The sequence below is a fragment of the Lipotes vexillifer genome, unplaced genomic scaffold (genome assembly GCF_000442215.2).
Source record: "Lipotes vexillifer unplaced genomic scaffold, Lipotes_vexillifer_v1.1 scaffold1529, whole genome shotgun sequence".
Classification (NCBI taxonomy): Eukaryota; Metazoa; Chordata; class Mammalia; order Artiodactyla; family Lipotidae; genus Lipotes; species Lipotes vexillifer.
The window spans coordinates 596,571-614,841 of record NW_006784325.1 but is presented as its reverse complement, the minus strand read 5'-3'; the positions used below and the strand labels follow the sequence as shown (position 1 = coordinate 614,841).

General features: G+C 38.2%; 1 protein-coding gene across 1 annotated transcript in view; it reads right to left on the bottom strand.

The window, feature by feature from the left end:
* Window positions 1-10,909: 10,909 nt before the first annotated feature.
* The window catches only part of ZNF140 (zinc finger protein 140), an 11,384-nt gene continuing 4,022 nt past the window's right edge, over window positions 10,910-18,271 (bottom strand). Inside the window, exon 4 of the mRNA XM_007456687.1 lies at window positions 10,910-12,291. Coding sequence (XP_007456749.1) covers window positions 11,105-12,291 — 1,187 coding nt within the window. The 3' untranslated portion in view covers window positions 10,910-11,104. The remainder of the gene's footprint in view (window positions 12,292-18,271) is intronic.

Sequence of the window (18,271 nt, the reverse complement as noted above, 5' to 3'; positions counted from 1 at the left end):
TAACACATTTGGTGTATGATAATTTATTTTCTTTTAACTCTGTTGTCTAATATTTATTATGACTTTATGACTTTCAGATCCATAGCTGTTTAGAGTTATTTTAAATATGTTTTTAGTTACCTTATGGATTTCTAAGTTAATTGCATTATCTTCAAAGTATCTGGTGAATATGATACTATTTTATTGTTATTTTCTTGAGAGTTGCTTTCTGGTCTGGTGTGACAGGTATTGTTAGTAGCCAATCGAACATCCAGTTCATCCCTCCCTGTAGGGAGTGGATAGTATCACTGGGGACAAACCTATCTAGTGTTTTCTCTTTGCCTTTTGCACTTTGTCTTTCTGCCTTCCCCAGTCTTCTCTCTTTGGATTTTGCATTCATAGAGCTGAATGAGCCATATTGTGACCATCAGGATGACAAGGATGGTGTCAAAGAGATCCTGGTTTCCCAAAGATATCTTCAAATAACTGTACCAGCACTGCACTGCTTATATCTGTGCATCTTTTTATGTGAGAAAAATAAGCTTATTGATTTTTTAAAAACAGTATGTAAATACAGTCAATACAGTAACCTCGTTTTAAAAAAGAAAAAGATCACAAGGTATGTAGACTTAAATATTTTACGATGGGTGTACAAATTTGGATAAGAACATAGAAAAGAGAGGAATGGAAGAGGAATATTGATAGAAATTTTGTGCTTAGGCTAGAGAGGATGGAGCTGAGGTCATTGAAAGCAGGTGTCAGAGAAGCAGGAGGAAAATCCCAACATTTCAGCATGAGAAAACCAGAGTCTTCAAGTAGAGGGGAAGTTACCAATATTAAATGCTGAATGAAGCCCTTGAGATTTTGCTACTTGGTTTTACAGATACTGATGAGATTAGCTCTAATTTATTAAGAAACAAAATATGGAAGGAAGAAACTATGACGGAAGAAAAAGGCAATAGTCACAGTTTTAGTCCTGTTTATAGAGTTGTGAGATATCTAGATGAACGGGCTGATGTGTAGTTCTGAACCTGAAGAGGTGTCTAGGACAGAGATATAATTTTAGCAACATCAGGAGTTAGACTGTACTGGGTTGTGTGGAGGTGAGTAAGATTGTATAGGGAAAATGGATGGTGTGAAAAGAGAATGTCTACCACTGACCATGGAGACCTCCTATATTTAAAGTAAGTAAAAATGGAGTTTTACTAAACCAAGACAAACTAGTGTTTGAAGAAGGAAGGTAAAATCTGTTGTTTTAAATGCTACTATGAGGTCAAATTAGATGAAGTCTTCAAAAGCAAACATATGGCAACGTGAAGGTTATTGTTGACCTTAGGTGGAGATAATGGTATGTTGAGGATTGGTGGTAGGTTAGGATGAGTTTCATAATAAAGGACGAGGAAGTAAAGAGTGAATATAGACAAGCTTGAATAGTAGGAGAAAGATGGGGAAGTAGCTGGAGAGAGATTTGGTCAAGGGAAAATATGTTTTAAATAATGAAAAACTAGAAAATGTTTAAATCCTAATGTGATGTATCCAGTATGGAGAGATTAAATGTGCAGGCATAAGAAGAGGGACAGTTAGTACCATAAAGTTCCTGAGAAGGGGATGGAGGTATCTGGAGCACAAATAGAAGGACCGATGTTTGCTGCAAGAAGGGATACTTCCACCATTCTCTCAGAAAGAAAGGAGGACTGTGTGGGTTGGTTTTAATTACCTCTTTATTTACTTATATCTAAGTTACTTGAGCTAAGAGTACCTGAGCTATACAATACTGCTTGTTTGGTTTCTTTTTTTTTTTTTAATACAAATTATGTATTTATTTATTTTTGGCTGCGTTGGGTCTTTTGTTGCTGCGCGCGGGCTTTCTCTAGTTGCGGCAAGCAGGGGCCACTCTTCGTTGCAGTGTGTGGGCTTCTCATTGCAGTGGCTTCTCTTGTTGCGGAGCACAGGCTCTAGGTGTGCAGGCTTCAGTAGTTGTGGCTCTTAGGCTCTAGAGTGCAGGCTCAGTAGTTGTGGTGTGTGGGATTAGTTGCTCCACGGCATGTGGGATCTTCCTGGACCAGGGCTCGAACCCATGTCCCCTGCATTGGCAGGTGGATTCTTAACTGCTGCGCCACTAGAGAAGTCCCTGTTTGGTTTCTTAAGAGCAACTTTCTGGCCCAGTGTGGCAGATACTGCTAGTTGCTAACCTAATACATGTTTCCTACTTCTCCTTTACTAATAGTACCTCCGTTTTGCTTAGAGTAGCAGTGTGTCCAGTTACAAAACTCTTTATCCCAGGCAGCCTCCATGGCCAAGATTAGTCATCCCCCCTGTTCTTGGCCAACAGAATATAGACATGAGACTGTAGGTTGCATGCTAAGATTATCTGCCAAGAGTAAGACGGATGAAAGACTGGTCAGAGGTTTTACTGGAGAAGACTCTATGCATGTGAAAGTCCCCCCAGGTTACCGGTAGGGCCTCCTGTGAAGACAGCAAAGCAAATAGCAAAGTCTAAGTGAATAAGAAGGAGAGTCCAGTTGAATAGAAGATAGCAGTGAAGAAGAGAGTTGGAAAGTCGAAACTAGCTGGTATGAGCCTCAAAGAAAGTGTTTGTTTTTACAAGAGGTTGCAATTGGTTAGAAGTAATATTGGTGAGCAAGGGGGACATTGATCCTATACGCCAACCTATAGATATGGAATGCATGCGAATAGACAGCCCTTCTTTGATGTGACTGTTGTAGAGTAGGTTTTTTTCCAGGGGTAGTCAAGTTTAACTTAGTGCAAAGAAATGATGGGAATTTTTAGGGAAGTTGTTGAGGACATAAAGGAGTTTGTCACTCAGGGAAATCTCAGAGGGCACCATGGAAACAGTTTCCACAAGGGTAGGAATTTGGGGTTTGTGGCTGGAGCATGAGGAATACAGAACATTGTTATGATGGCAGTACTGACAGAGAACATAAGATCAGAGCTGAGGGTGGGCTGACACTAGGCTGTGACCAGTGAAAACAAAATTTAGAGGGGACCTAGATTAAATCCCAGCAGGTTCTAAGATGATAGATTCCTAGTCTAGTAAGATTCAAACGTAGCTTGGAAAGGAGCACCTGCAGTACATGCTATGGCACCAAATATTCCCATTGTTCATTAGGTGTTTGCGGCCCTCCAGGGTACAGCAGTAGCAGGCAGCAGTTAGAGAAGAATCCCAAATGCGTGTGGCGTTTGCGCGAGGAGATCATCTTGAGTGGCATTCAGGAAGGGGGCGTGCTCTGCTTGGTTGGGCGCTGGCATTTATGCACTAGTTTTGGCTCACCAGTGACTTGGCACACCAGCAGCTGTGGGCTCAAGCAGTCTCACCCGGTGTCTCACCTGGATTTTACTGCAGCAGCCTTGTGATGGGTTTCTCCGACTCAGACCTTACTTTGTTCCAGTATGTTTCCTGTGCAGCTAGCCCAGTATCCTTCTATTATTTTTTATTATTTATTACTCTTGGTGTTTTTTTACTATAAAAGTAATACATGCATATGAGAAAAAATGTAAACAACATCAGCCCTACACAAGAGAAAGTCCTCCTCCTTCACAGATCCTCCTGCCTTAGAAATTTAATATTGTGGATGAGTGCACTTTCTGTACATTCCATGTACAAATATAGATTTCTTTGTACAGAAATTGAGTCCTAACTTTCATTCCATCTTTTTTTTTTTTTTTTTTTTTTTTGCGGTACGCGGGCCTCTTACTGTTGTGGCCTCTCCCGTTGCGGAGCAGAGGCTCCAGACGCGGAGGCTCAGCAGCCATGGCCCACAGGCCCAGCCGCTCCACAGCACGTGGGATCTTCCCGGACCGGGGCACGAACCCGTGTCCCCTGCATCGGCAGGCGGACTCCCAGCCACTGCGCCACCAGGGAAGCCCTCCATCTTTTTTTAATCATATCTTTCTATGTCAGTATATGTCGTTCTGTTTCATTCTTTCATTGAAATAGTTTAGTATTTGATTATGTGGATGGACTGTAATGTACATTTAATCCATTTTCCCCTCCAGATGTTTCATAATAACAACCAACACTGCATGAGCAATATTGTTAATATATTTTGCTTTCCTTTCATCTGTTCTCCATACTGCTCCCAGGGTGATTCGTCTCAAGTACTAATCTGGTTATATTACATCTCACTTTTAAATCCTCAAGTGGACTTCCCTCCTTTTACCTTAAATGTTCTACAAGACCCTTCATGCTAAACTCTTACCTGTCTTTTCAGGCCACAGCCCTTGCTGCTCCATCTCTTCACTCTCTCTGGACCTTAACCTGGCCTGTTCATCCTTTAGGTATTGTATCCTACATCTGCTTTGACATGCTTTTCACACCTTCACAGTATTGCCTGGTTAATTATGTGTCTTGCCCTCTAAACTTTAAGCTTTGGTAAGGTGGGAACTCTAAATTGTTCATTGTTTTATTCCTAGTACTTGGCCCATAATAGGTACTTATTTAAACATGTATGGTTTTTTCCAAACTTTTGTGCCTTTTATTTGTTTACTTAGTATTTCAGTGGAGGCTGAACTTAAAATAAGAATTGAGTTTCAAGTGATTGTATAAGGCAAAAATTGCATAAAATCGAAATTTTTTTTCCAAGGGCTGGAGTCACATTCAGCATAGCAAGATATTCTAATAATTGACAGGCATGCAGAAACTAATACTGTTAACAGAAGTGAGGTTTAATTATTCATATACCCTGCCCTGCCTCTACCACCCTCAAGTTTCATATACCTTGTTTGGCCACTGTTCATATGCTGCTACAGTGTGTATTACATTAAAAGGAGTGAAATGACCCAGTACTGGTGAGGGTGCCATGTTCTTTAGGCTACTGATGGAAACATAAATTCACACAACCTTTCTGGGGGACAGGTAAGCAGTATGTGTCCAAAGTGAGAATATTCTAAACCTTTAACCTAGCAATTTTTTCTTAGCTTTTATAAAAGAACCCTTCATTCATACATGTATAAGTAACGATAGTCATCTGAGTTTCATACTCTAGTGAAAAACTAAAATTCCTAAATTCCCAATAATAGCTAATTGGTTTTTAAAAATTATGTATGACCATAAAATGGAATGTAATGTGGTCATTAAAATGTTATTATGTATTTATTGACAAATGGGGATGTATCTAATATACGGTAAGTCCCCTACATATGAACCTTCAAAGACGCAAACATACGTTCGCATGTCCAATCACGTTAGTTCATGTGTCTAGTGTACATTGTCACGTGCATGCATCCTCTACAAGTGGTTGTGCTTTTGTGTACTTTACAGTACTGTATAGAATACAGTAACAGTGTCTTTACTTCAAGCCCAGGATGTCCGGAAGCAAGCATAAAAGCAGCGGTGATGTAGCTTGTACTACTGTATTTTTCAAGGTACTGTACTATAATATTAAAAACTTCTACTTTTTGTGTTTGATTTTTACGTATTTGTGTGAAAAGTATTACAGTACAGTACTATATAGACAATTGTGTTAGTTGGGTACCTAGGCTAACTGTTGGACTTAACGAACAAATTGGACTTACGAACGTGCTCTCAGAATGGAACTCATTTGTATGTAGGGGACTTACTGTACTGTGTTTTTTAAATACAATTATAAAATAGAGTATAACCATGTTTTTATTAAAATATATATTGTAAATATGTGTGTATGTGTGTGCATTGAAATATCCTGGAAGATTATATACCAAAACGTTATCAGTGGTCATTTCTGAGTCATAATTTTTTTACTTGTTGCTAAATTTTCTAGTTTACGTAGTAAATAGAACTAAGTTGTCTATTTTTTAAAATAGTAAACAATTCCATCATGAACTACTTAAATAATTTTCAAAAGCATGATTTTAATATCTTCAAAGTTGTATATAGATTTGTTCAGGCTACTGTTGGATATATAGATTCTAGCCATTTTTAAAAATCAGATCTTTTTTTTTTTACACTTCTTAAGCCAACTTTTCTATCTACAGCTTTTTAAAGGCACTTTTTGAAAATGTTGCTAAAGGGCCTGGGCTCTTTTTAGACTTCATCTAAATTGACCTCTAGGCAAAATTCAAAATATGAGGGAAACAAATAAGGTGCTGTGATTAGAGGAACATATGTTTGATAAGGTAGTCAGGAAGGGCCTCCATGAGAAGGTGACATTCAAGCTGAAATCTGAAGGAAAGGAGTCATCCACAGAGGATTGGAGAGGTGGAGGGACACAGAGCTTTATAAGTACAACAGCAAGAACAAAAGTCCTCATTGAGATCTTGACATGTTTGTTTAAAAAAAAAGTCCTAGGCCAGTGGCTGGAACGTGGGCAGGCAAGGTGGTAAAGAGAAGCATATATGAAACCAGGCTGGAGAGTAGGCCGGATTTAGAAAACACCTTACTAGCTCCGGCACGAGTTTATATTTTATTTGAAGAGCCATCAGCTCTTTAAGAATCTTTCGTAAGAGATTATCTTTTGAAAATTACACTATTGTATAGAAAAATCTTGGGAGACCAGTTTAGGAGGCTACTGTAGCAGTTCATGTATGAAATTTGGATTACAGAAAACTGTCATTTCCTTAGCATACAGAGTTCTTTTAAGACAACAAATAAAATGAGATATTTACTTAACATGAACAGGAAATTCACAGATTTAATAAATGTCACGACATAAACTCACCTGTAATTTAAGGCATAGCAAACAGATAAAATTATATTTTTCACCCATCAGCAAAGTTTCACATTGAATCTGAAATTTCTATTTTCTGATCAATTTCCATTTTTCTACATAATATTGTTCTCTGTGATATTGAGAGTATTGGTGATGCAGAATTTCTTAAAACTTAAATACTTTTCTTAAAATTCATTTCTTAAAAAAATTTTTAAAATATCAGATAACTAATTTGTTTACCCTTTTCTTTACTACCTTTTCTCTCTCCCAGCCTTTAAAGGCAGATTTTTTGAAAGCGTTACCTCTTTCTTCCAAGTCATTTACACTCAATCTGCAAGGTTTGCTGCCTCTCTGCTTTGAAATTTCTTCAATCTCTTCAGAAGGATTTAACACAGTTTCCTGTCCTGAGACGCATTGTATAATATTCAATAGAAAATTCTTTGGGGTCATTTCTCAGTAACAAAACTTGACCCAGCCTGAACTCTATGTGGGTATCTTATTTTAAATCCCCTGAAGCACCGGTTGTTGCTTTCTAAGAAAATATAGAATTCTGATTTTTCTTAAAACAACTAATATTTACATCACTAGTACTGAATGTAACTGTTGCTCCATCTCCTTATCCTTCTGCATTTATAGTAACTTCTTGTTTTAATGTTGAAGTGTAATAATCTTTTGGGAAACTTGTAAAAACTTTATTGAAGCATAATACATAGAGAAATGTGTACAGCTTAATGAATTTCCCCAAATAGAATACACCTACTTAGTCGGCCCCTAGATCGAGAGAACCAAATGAGAATGAGTACTTTCACTGATGCTACTAGAATCTTACACTCAACTCCATTCATGCCCTCCTATCAAGTGTTACTGTCATGCTTCTTTAGTTTCATGTATATTTTAAACTCCACCTGATATTATAATTGTTGTGTTGACAATATTCATTTATATTTCTTGCGGAGTCATCTTTTTAACAGCCATTTAAAATGTGAAAACCTTTCTTAGCTTACAGGCCCTGATATAGCCCATGGGCCTTAGTTTCCCAATACTTGGCTTATATTTACCCCTTGTGTTCTTTACTGCCTTCTGCACTGCAAGGTTTCCATCTAGGACCAGTTCATACTGCCTGAAGAACTCATCTTTAATGTTTCTTTTAGCACAGGCATGCTACACAAGTTCCCTCCACTTTTGTTTATCTGAAACATCTTTATTTCTGCTTTATCTCTAAAGGACTTTTAGCTTGGTATAGAAATCCAGATTGGTCGAATATTTTTTTTCCTTGTCAGCACTTTAAAAGTGTTGTTTCATTATCTTCTTCCATCCTTTCATTTGAGATGGAAACTTGCAGTCTTCCTGTTGCTGCTGTGAAAGTAGTCTCTCCCCTACTCTGTACCAGCTTCTGATAACCAGGCTTTATCTTTTGTTACAATGTGCATAGTTGTGGTGATGTCCCTCTTTACCCTGCTTGGAACTTGCTAAGCTTCCTGAACCTGAGGGCTGATATCTTGCATCTCTTTGCAAGGTTCTTCACTAACTCCTCAAATATTTCTTCTGTTATCCTCTTCTTAAAAGACTAACTACACGCATTAGAACTTTTGAGTTTGTCCTAAATGTCTGTCTTACACTCATCTTTTCTCCCTTCTCCCTTCTCTGTTTTAGTATGGATAATTAGATAATCATGACAACAGAGTAATAAAAATATTATAACTGCTTCAGAGCTATCATGGTTTCCTTCCTATGTTTCACGCAAACTTTTCACAACTTGAATATGCAAACCTAAGACAATTGTGTCTGTAATACAAACTCCTTATGTTTATTATAAGTTTATTATATTATAAACTCCTAGATCAAAATGTTCAAATTGGATGTTTAGCCCTTCACATGTACTGAGATGGTCACACTATGTATCACCATTACCTCTTTGTCAAACAAGTTGGAAATGAAATAATGTATTATACAAGTAATTTAAAGTACATCATATGCTTTATTCCCACTGTTTGCTTTTATACCTTAATGTGTCTGGCTGGCTATTGCTACTGAATTTCATCTTGAAAAACAGGAAGCTTTTCTTTTGGTCTTCTGCTACCTCTGAAAAGTGCCACAGCTTATAAATGTTAAATACGGAAAGATATAACACAGACTTGTGTGCTGAAATTGACTGAAAGCAACTATGAACCTTGCCAGCACTGACCTGCTATGACAAAGCAAGCATACTGTATAAATGAAAATATCCACAAACTATTCACTTTTTTTTCAGTGGCAACAGTGTTTTGACATATCTTTTACTGTATAGCCTAGGAATTAACTGTATTTTGATTTAGTGTATTTAACACATTATCTGTATTTCAATTAAATTAAAAATAATAGCATAGTTATTTTGTGAAATATTTTACTACAAATGAACAAGAGGACTTTTTGGGTGAGTTACATAGTTCAGAATGATGTTGCATGAATTTTAGGGGAAATTTCTTATTTTTGATAAAAATGATTCAAGCAACATATTTGGTGAGCTACCTACAAAGGCACTCCCTTTCCTTGAGTGCCCCTCACTCACCTGATCATAGGCCTCTTCCCACTATTTTCTCCATCATTCTTCACTCTCCCTTGCTCCATTAAGGAGGTCACATTTGCTTTCGAAATAAAAGTCCTGCTAACTAGGAGAAAATAGATAATTCAAAATATTATGGTTTTCCCAGACCCCAGGGAAGAGATGCTATTACAAGAACAAAAACAGAAGAATGCATGCCATTTCCTACTTGGGCCAATTTTAAAACATTCCCTCAAGAACATGGAGTGCAAACTCAGCCAGGCAACTTACAGCCCACCCCGATACTTCCTATGGAGAAGGCAGATACCTAAATTCAGATTCTGAATTTGGAGGATTGGTAAACTCCTTAGGCCAGAGTCCCATATTTCTCCATCATTACATTCCTATATAAAAAACTGGGGGCAGGGTCTAATCAGTCCCATTCCTCCTGGGAGAAGTCTATGGCCACACCTCTGAATGTTACACACCTCTGAGATGACAAATACATTCTTGTTCACCAAAGACCACCACAGGGTGTGAGGGATATTAATAATACTGGCCACCACTATAGGAAAGAGGGGATTTATACAGTGGAATTGTTCTGATAGTTTGAGGCTTTGAATGGTTCTAGAAAAGTATTAGGCAACAGCTGTGTGTTTTGTTGTTACATTGAATGGAAAAGAAATATGCCAGCCTCTCACTTTGTAAAAGAACAATTATATATGCGTGAAAAAATATGCTTAAATGAGGCACTCATTCAAGTTCTAAATTACATATTTCATGTACTAAATGCAAGAGAAGTTCTTGAAAGAAGGCAATCAGATGCTTTAAAGGTAAGATAACCTTTACAATGGGAAAATAAAGTTTGGGCAGGTGTATGTGGAGATGAAAACAATCTATTTGGACAAATATGTGCTTACAGAAGAAATGTTCTTACTGAAAATGGAATAAAAGAGGAAAACAACCTTGACATTTTCCTGTGATGTACCTTATTTACATTTATTTCAGAGTAAGACATCTAGTCAGATTCAAGGGTAAACATGAGTTAGCATAATCTTAAGTCCAAACTCTGTCTCAAAATTAAAACCATAATTTATCTAAAGATGTTTCTATAATGTCTGTATGTTTTTAAAAAAGCATGCTACTTCTCATTGTTGATGTCAGTATTGTGATAGTTGCATATTCAGAATCACACATGCTGTAGGAAAAAAATTCAGCCAATACTACATTTACTATGAATCAAGATTTATTTGTAGCTATTCTGAATTTGCTTTGAAACAAAAAAACAAAACCCAAACAAACATCCCCCTGTAAAAAATCCTCCCACACCAATTCTCTCCAGTATAACTTCTCAGAACTCTTATGACTTTGCCACGCTCATTACAATGGTGGTTTTTCCCCAGGATAATTCTGTAGGTTTGAAATACTGCAGAAAGTCACCCTATGTTAAGTTCATTTATACGGTTGCTTTTTCTCCTTAGAAGACTATTTAAGAATTTAATAAATATTGCATGGTACATGAAGACATTCCCAAATCATTGTTTGTATGACTTTCCTTCATTATGAATTTTCTGATGTCCAGGAAAAAGTACACCCTTACCCATGTGTTCTGTCCTGTCCTGAGCTGACAGATGCAGAATGAGACCTAATCTCTAAGAGTTTTCTCACATTTATTGGACATGTATCCTTTCCTGGTAGGAATTTACAAATGTAGATTAAGGGAATCCTACCAGATGAAGAGTCTTCTCAGTATTGTTTGATTTCGTCTTCTGGCATTACAAAAAGAATGAGCAGCTATTAATGGCTTTCCCATACATTCCTTGGGTTTTTCTCCAGAATACTGAATAAAGCAGAGACCACATTTCATCACAATAAGCACATTCACATAAGGCTTCTTTCCAAGAGTTCTCTGAAGTCAAAGTAAGGCATTAGCTGCTTTTTTTTAATCCATACATTCTTAGGTTTTCTCTACAGTGTGAATTCCCTGGTGTTCAGCAAGGAATGAGTGGTAGTTAAATGAATTTTCATATTCATAGGGGTTCTCTAGAGTGTGTGTTCTCTGATGTTTAGTAAGGTTTGAGCTCCAGCTGAAGGATTTATTGCATACCTTACATACATAGGGCTTCTCTCCAGTATGAGTTATCTGATGTAGAATGAGGGAAAAGCTCCGACTAAAGGTTTTGTCACATTCAGTACATGCATAGGGCTTTTCTCCAGTGTGAATTTTCATATGTTGTGCAAGGGATGCATGCCATGTGAAAACTTTACCACATTCATCACATTCATAGAGCTTTTCTCCAGCATGAATTCTCTGATGTTTAATAAGGAATGAGTGGCAACGGAAGGCTTTACTGCATTCGTTACATTCATAGGGGGTTTTGGAGGTATGGACACTCTGATGCCGGGTAAGGTGTGAAGAACGGCGAAATGCCTTCCCACACTCAATGCATTCATAAGGTTTCTCTCCAGTGTGTGTAATCTGATGGCGAATGAGTTCAGAGCCACTGCTAAAGGCCTTCCCACATCTCCTACATACATACTGTTTCTTTCCTATGTGAATTCTCTGATGTCGAGTGAGGTTTGAGGCACGGCTAAAGGCCTTTCCACATTCGGTACATTCATAGGGTTTCTCCCCAGTATGTGTTCTCTGATGTTCAATGAGGAATGAAAGGTAACTGAATGTTTTATTACAGTCTTTACATTCATGGGGTTTCTTTCCCGTATGTATCATCTGATGTTTTACGAGGTTTGAGATCTGGCTAAAGGTTTTCCCACATTCCTTACATACGTATGGTTTCTCTCCAGTATGAGTTCTCTGATGTAACACAAGGGAAAAGCGCCGACTGAAAGTTTTTCCACATTCATGGCATCCATAGGGTCTCTCCACAGTACTAACATTCATATGTTGAGACAGGGCTTCTTGATGGGAAACTGTCACTTGCCTGATATATCCCTGATTTCCCTGCAGCATCTCAGTATCACCCTCACATTTCCAGCCTTCTTTAAAATTGGAATACTCAAGGCCTTGGCTTAGAAATCTTTCAAATGAAAGATTTGAAGATCTTATCAAATACTGGGATGAATCATCTTCGTATATGACATTTTTTGGAGAAAACTCTTTGATCTCACCATTTGACTCTGAAGCTGAAAAAACAAAGCAAATGTTTCTTATTTTCTGTGTTGAGTAAAATAAAAGCCACTCCTCCGTTTTTTAATGAGAATTACATTGAAAAAAAAAATCTTAGCATTGCATTGCTTTTACAGTTATCATATATGACTCTGAAATCTGAGCAGTAGATCCAGAAATTCAGAAGACATCAAACAGAGGAGAGCTGTAGGTGAATAAGGAGAAGATTAAAAATAAGAAACTGAAGGTGAGGGAAAAACAGAACTATCAGAAAGCTAAGTAATTGTAAAGGATAGGTGGTTAATCTTCCTCACCTCCAGGTAAACTTTATTTGCTGCCAGAATGACTTGAAAATGACAATTTCATAATGATTCTAATAGACTACAAGCGTTCCTCAGGTCCCACAAAGAAATGAGATTGTGTTCACTTACTGCCTTTGGAACATCTTACAGTAACTTATTCTGAATGACTGAATAAAAAGGTTTCTCTAAATATCTTCTAGCATCCTCACTCTACCTCTACCTTCTAAACAGACATATGAAGCTCAATTTAGGGATAACAGTGTCTTTCCATCAGATGCTTTTGACAGATAAACACAGGATTTTCTCCAGGCTAAATTTTAGTAAAGGATTTTATCATTTTGGGAGAACAGTTTTATAATAATATAGAAGTTTAAAAAAAACATATCTTTATTCTTAGGAAATATGTGGAGTTAAAGGCTATGATGTATACAATTTATTCCCAAATGTTTCAGGAAAAAAAATCATATACCAAATGACAAAACAAACAGGGCAAAATATTAGCCATGGGTGAATGTGAGTAAAGGGCATATGGGTATTTTCACACTATTCTTGCAACTTTTCTAGAAGTTTAAAATTATTTCCAACTTGGTATATAGATTCAACAAAATCCCAATCAAAATCCCGGCAAGTTATTTCACAGATCTCCAACAAACTGATTCTAAATTTTATACAAAACAGAAAATGACCTAGAATACCTAACACAGCACTGAAGGAGAAGAACAGTCAGAGGACTGACACTTGACTTCAAGACTTCTGTAGCACTACAGTAATCAAGACAGTGCAGCACTGGTGAAAGACTGGACAAGTAGATCAGTGGAACAGAGTACAGAGCTCAGAATAGACCTGCATAATTATAGTCAACTCATCTTTGACAAAGGAGCAAGGACATCACAAGGGAGCAAATACAGTCTTCTCAACAAATGGTACTAGAACAACTAGATATCCACATGTGTAAAAGTGAATCTAGATACAGATTTACACTCTTAACAAAAATTAACTCAAAATGGATCACAGACAAAAATGTATAACACAAAACTATAAAACTCCTAGAAGATAACAAAGGAGAAAACCTAGATGATGTTAGGGAGTGATGACTTTTTGGGTATAACACCAAAGGCACAATCCATGAAAGAAATAATTGATAAGCTGGACTTCATTAAAATTAAAAACCTCTGCTCTGCAAAAGCCAATGTCAAGGGCTTCCCTGGTGGCGCAGTAGTTGAGAATCCGCCTGCCAATGCAGGGCACATGGGTTCAAGCCCTGGTCAGGGAAGATCCCCACATGCCGTGGAGCAACTAAGCCTGTGCACCACAACTACTGAAGCCTGAGTGCCTGGAGCCCGTGCTCCGCAACAGGAGAGGCCGCCGCGGCGAGAGGCCCACATAGCGCAACGAAGAGTAGCCCCTGCTCGCCACAACTAGAGAAAGCTCACGCGCAGCAACAAAGGCCCAACACAGCCAAAAATAAATAAAATTCATTAATTAATTAAGTTTTTTTTAAAAAGCCAATGTCAAAAGAATGAGAAGACAGGATAAGAAGACTGAGAGAAAATAGTTGCAAAATACACATCTGACAAGTTATTACCCAAAATATACAAAGAACTGTTAAAACTCAACAATAAAAACAGGCAAAAGACATGAACAGAAACCTCACCAAAGAAGATATACAGATCCAAGTAAGAATATGAAAAGGCATTCAACATCATGTCATTAGGGAACTGTAAATTAAAATAAGACACCACTTCACACCTATCAAAATGGCCAAACTCCAATTCACTGACAACATATGCTGGTGAGGATGTGGAGCAACAGGAACTCTCATCACTGCTGGTGGGGACGCAGAATGGTGCAGCCTCTTTGGAAGACAGTGTGTCAGTTTCTTATAAAACTGAACATCCTCTTACCATACAATTCAGCAATCACATTCCTTGATATTTACCCAAGTGAATTAAAACTTACATCCACACAAAAACCTGAATGTGGAAGTTTATAGCAGCTTTATTCATAACTGCCAAAACTTAGAAGCAACAAGATGTCCTTCAGTAGGAGAATGGAAAAGTAAACTGTGGTACATCCAGACCATGGGCCATTACTCAGCACTAAAAAAAAAAAAGAGTTATCAAGCCATGAAAAGATATAAAGGAATGAGCCTCAAATGCATAATATGAAGTGAAAGAAGCCAATCTGAAAAAGGTAAATATCCTATGAATTCAACTATATGACATTCTGGAAAAGGAAAAACTATGGAAACAGTAAAAAGATCAGTGGTTACCAGGGGTTAGTGGGGAGAGGGGGATGAATAGGCAGAGCACAGAGAATTTTTAGGGCAGTAAAACTATCCTGTATCATACTAACATATGGATACATGTCATTGCACATTTGTCAAAACCCATAGAGTGTACGACACTAAGAATGAAACTTAAGGTCAACTATGGACTTTGGGTGATAATGATGTGTCAAGGTAGGTTCATCAATTGTGAAAAATGTACCACTGTGGTGTAGGATGTTGACAGTGGGGAAGACTGGGCAGGGGGATATATAGGAACTCTGTACTTTCCATTCAATTTTGCTGTGAACCCAAAACTGCTTGAAAGAAAGTTTATTAATTAAAAAAAATCATTACAGTATTTGCAGGGAAGGTTTAGAGTATTTTAATTGCTACAGTAAAGACTGAGAGATATAAATATACAAATTCACTAGCATCCCTATAGAAAAACAATATAACTTCTTAGAAAAGAAACTGAAGAAAGTTGCTTAAGAATAAATTCAACAACAGGTGTACAGGGATTTTACAAAAATAATTCAAAATCTTAAGAAGCTGTACGGATAACTCCTAAATCCTACTTTAGCTCAGCATCACCTGGGAGCTTGTTAAAATGTAAATTCTTGAGTCCCACCCCAAACCTAATAACTTAGAATTTCCGGAGTGGGGCCTGGGGATATGTATTTTAAAATGATCCAAAAGACTACACTTTGAGAAGCACTGTGATATCTCTCTTAAGCACCAGAATATGATACTCAGTTGCTTACTGAATTTATATACTCGACTATCCCAGAGACCCAAAACTCAGTAAGTCACAAATTGATACAATCTTTCCCTCCCCTTCAAACTTGTTCATCCTTCTTTTTTTTTTACGGAGATAATAATACCAGCAAAAAGAGTGGTGTCAACCACAATTCCTCAATCTTCTTAATGTCTTTTATCTAGTCAATCACCAGGTCTTTCTGAGTCCACTTCCTTACGTTGTTACCGTCTGTATACCTTCTTCCATTTCCTGGACACCTCCATGGTTCAGGTGATGATTACATCTAGCCTAGGTTATGGCAACAACTCTTAAATGGCTGTGCTGTTTCCTAGTCTCGCTTCCAATAAATCTGTTTTCCAAACTGCAGCTAGAATGACCTTACTAAAATGCTCACCTGCCTGCCTAAAATCTTTTGATGACTCCTTATTAGCCTACGGATGAACTCTAAGTTCATTAATAGGACCTATAAAACACCTGCATGATCTGACCAGTGCTTTCCCTAACCATCCTTAATTCCCACCATTTTCCTCCTTACACTTTATACTTTTGCTCAATCTAGACTGAACCTCATACCCTCATTTTATTAGTATGATCTTTATACATGCTGTAACTTTGGGGTTTGGTTTCAGTTATAAAATATGAATGGCTCCAGTCCTGTAAAGATGGAGTAAGTACACTCCAACCTGGCTCTCCCACTGAATACAAGTGAGAACCATGAACAGAATGCATAAAGCAGCTAGCTGAGAACTCTAAAAAGTAAACGGGGAACTTCCCTGGTGGCGCAGTGGTTAAGAATCTGCCTGCCAATGCAGGGACACAAGTTTGAGCCCTGGTCCGGGAAGATCCCACATGCCGTGAAGCAACTAAGCCCGTGTGCCACAACTACTGAGCCCGCGCATTGCAACTACTGAAGCCAGCACACTCTAGGGCCCATGTGCCACAACTACTGAACCCGGGTGCCAAAACTACTGAGCCTGCGTGCCTAGAGCCCGTGCTCCACAACAAGAGAAGCCACTGCAATGAGAAGCCCGCACACTGCATTGAAGAGTAGCCCCCTCTCGCCACAACTAGAGAAAGCCCGTGCACAGCAGTGAAGACTCAATGCAGCCAACAACAAATAAATAAAATTTAAAAATTTTAAAAATCTATTTTAAAAAAAAGTAAATGGTAGCAAGCTGCTTGCAGAAGGAATCCAGAACACAAAGTAACACTGAACTGGTGGTGAGTTTCTTGGGTTTTTTTTCCCCCCTCCAGTCTCTCCAGGCCTAAACTCAAATGCAGCCTGAAAGCAGGAACTGGGCAGCAGGTGTGAGGAGAAAGAGCTCCATGAGAAGCCTCTATTTCTGGTCTTAGGAATGGGAAAGGGGAGTCCATACTGGTTAGAGAAATCTTATTGTTTGTTCATTTCCCATCCTCTTCTGCCCAAACCCAAAGCATGTTGCAGCAGCTGTGGCCATACAGGCAATTAAACCTCTAAGGCAGGGTAACCTTCCTCCCTCAGCAGAAAGATCAATGGTCCCAAGAGCAGAGAGGTAATACCCCCCCCTTTTTTTCCTCTCCATCCCCTCGCTGCATGGCTGCAGAGGCAGACAAACTTGCAGGAAGTGCAGAGGGGAACCTACAGGCCTGCCTTTCTATCCAGAAGACCTGAAAGAGGGGGCCCTGGGAGCCAAAAAGGAAAGGGGACATGGTGAAAAAGGGAGCACAAGAAGATGATCCCATAAAGTTGTGTATGAAATTCTGGGCTCCTCCCTGAGATGTGCATGCATGGATCTGACCCTAAACAGCACACCTAAAGCTGTGAGAACTGAAACAAAGGGGAACCCGCTGCCTAAGGGGAACCCAGTGCCCAACACCACTAGGAGGTGCATATGGGGACAAATAAGAGAGACCTGAGAAGGCTTTGAAAACTGGGCTGTCATTGGAACCACATGCACCGAAGACAGGTTGGAACTGTGGCTTCAACTTACGCATATCGACAGCCTGCTTAAAGTTAACATCAACAGGATTTAAATAAGACCCAAAGTCTTCATATTTAAAAAAAAAAGTTACAAGTCAAAGTTATAGGACATACAGAGAACCAGGAATTTCATCATCCCACAGGAGAAAGACAATCCAATTATAAAACACATTTATGGAATATTTATATATGGACAGTGCATTAAAACGAAATTAAGCAAAACTTATTTTGATGTGAAAATATTTCAGTGATGTAGAAAATCTCCCTATACTTTATAGATGATAGTGAAGTACTGTGTAGTGAAATATCAAGATATCTGTAAATTACATTATTCAGCAAAAAAAGGGATGAGGTGAGACAAATACAGTAAAATGTTATCCATTATTAAACCCATAACTAAGACTGTATAGATTTATGCAAAGATAGAAAAATAGAAAAACAAAAACGAGAGAACCCAGAAACATATGCAAAAACTGACACTTAACTTATGACAAACCAGTGAAGGAAAGGACAGACATGTCAATAAATGGTGCCTCGAGAACTGGATGTCCATGCAGAAGAGACCAAAACTGACCAGTAAGTCACATGACACACAAAAATAAATCCAAAGTGGACCATGGATCTAAATGTGAATGCAAAGTGACTTTTTAAAGAGAAAATCTAGGAAAATGTCATCATGACCTCATGGTAGGGGAAGATTTCTTAAACA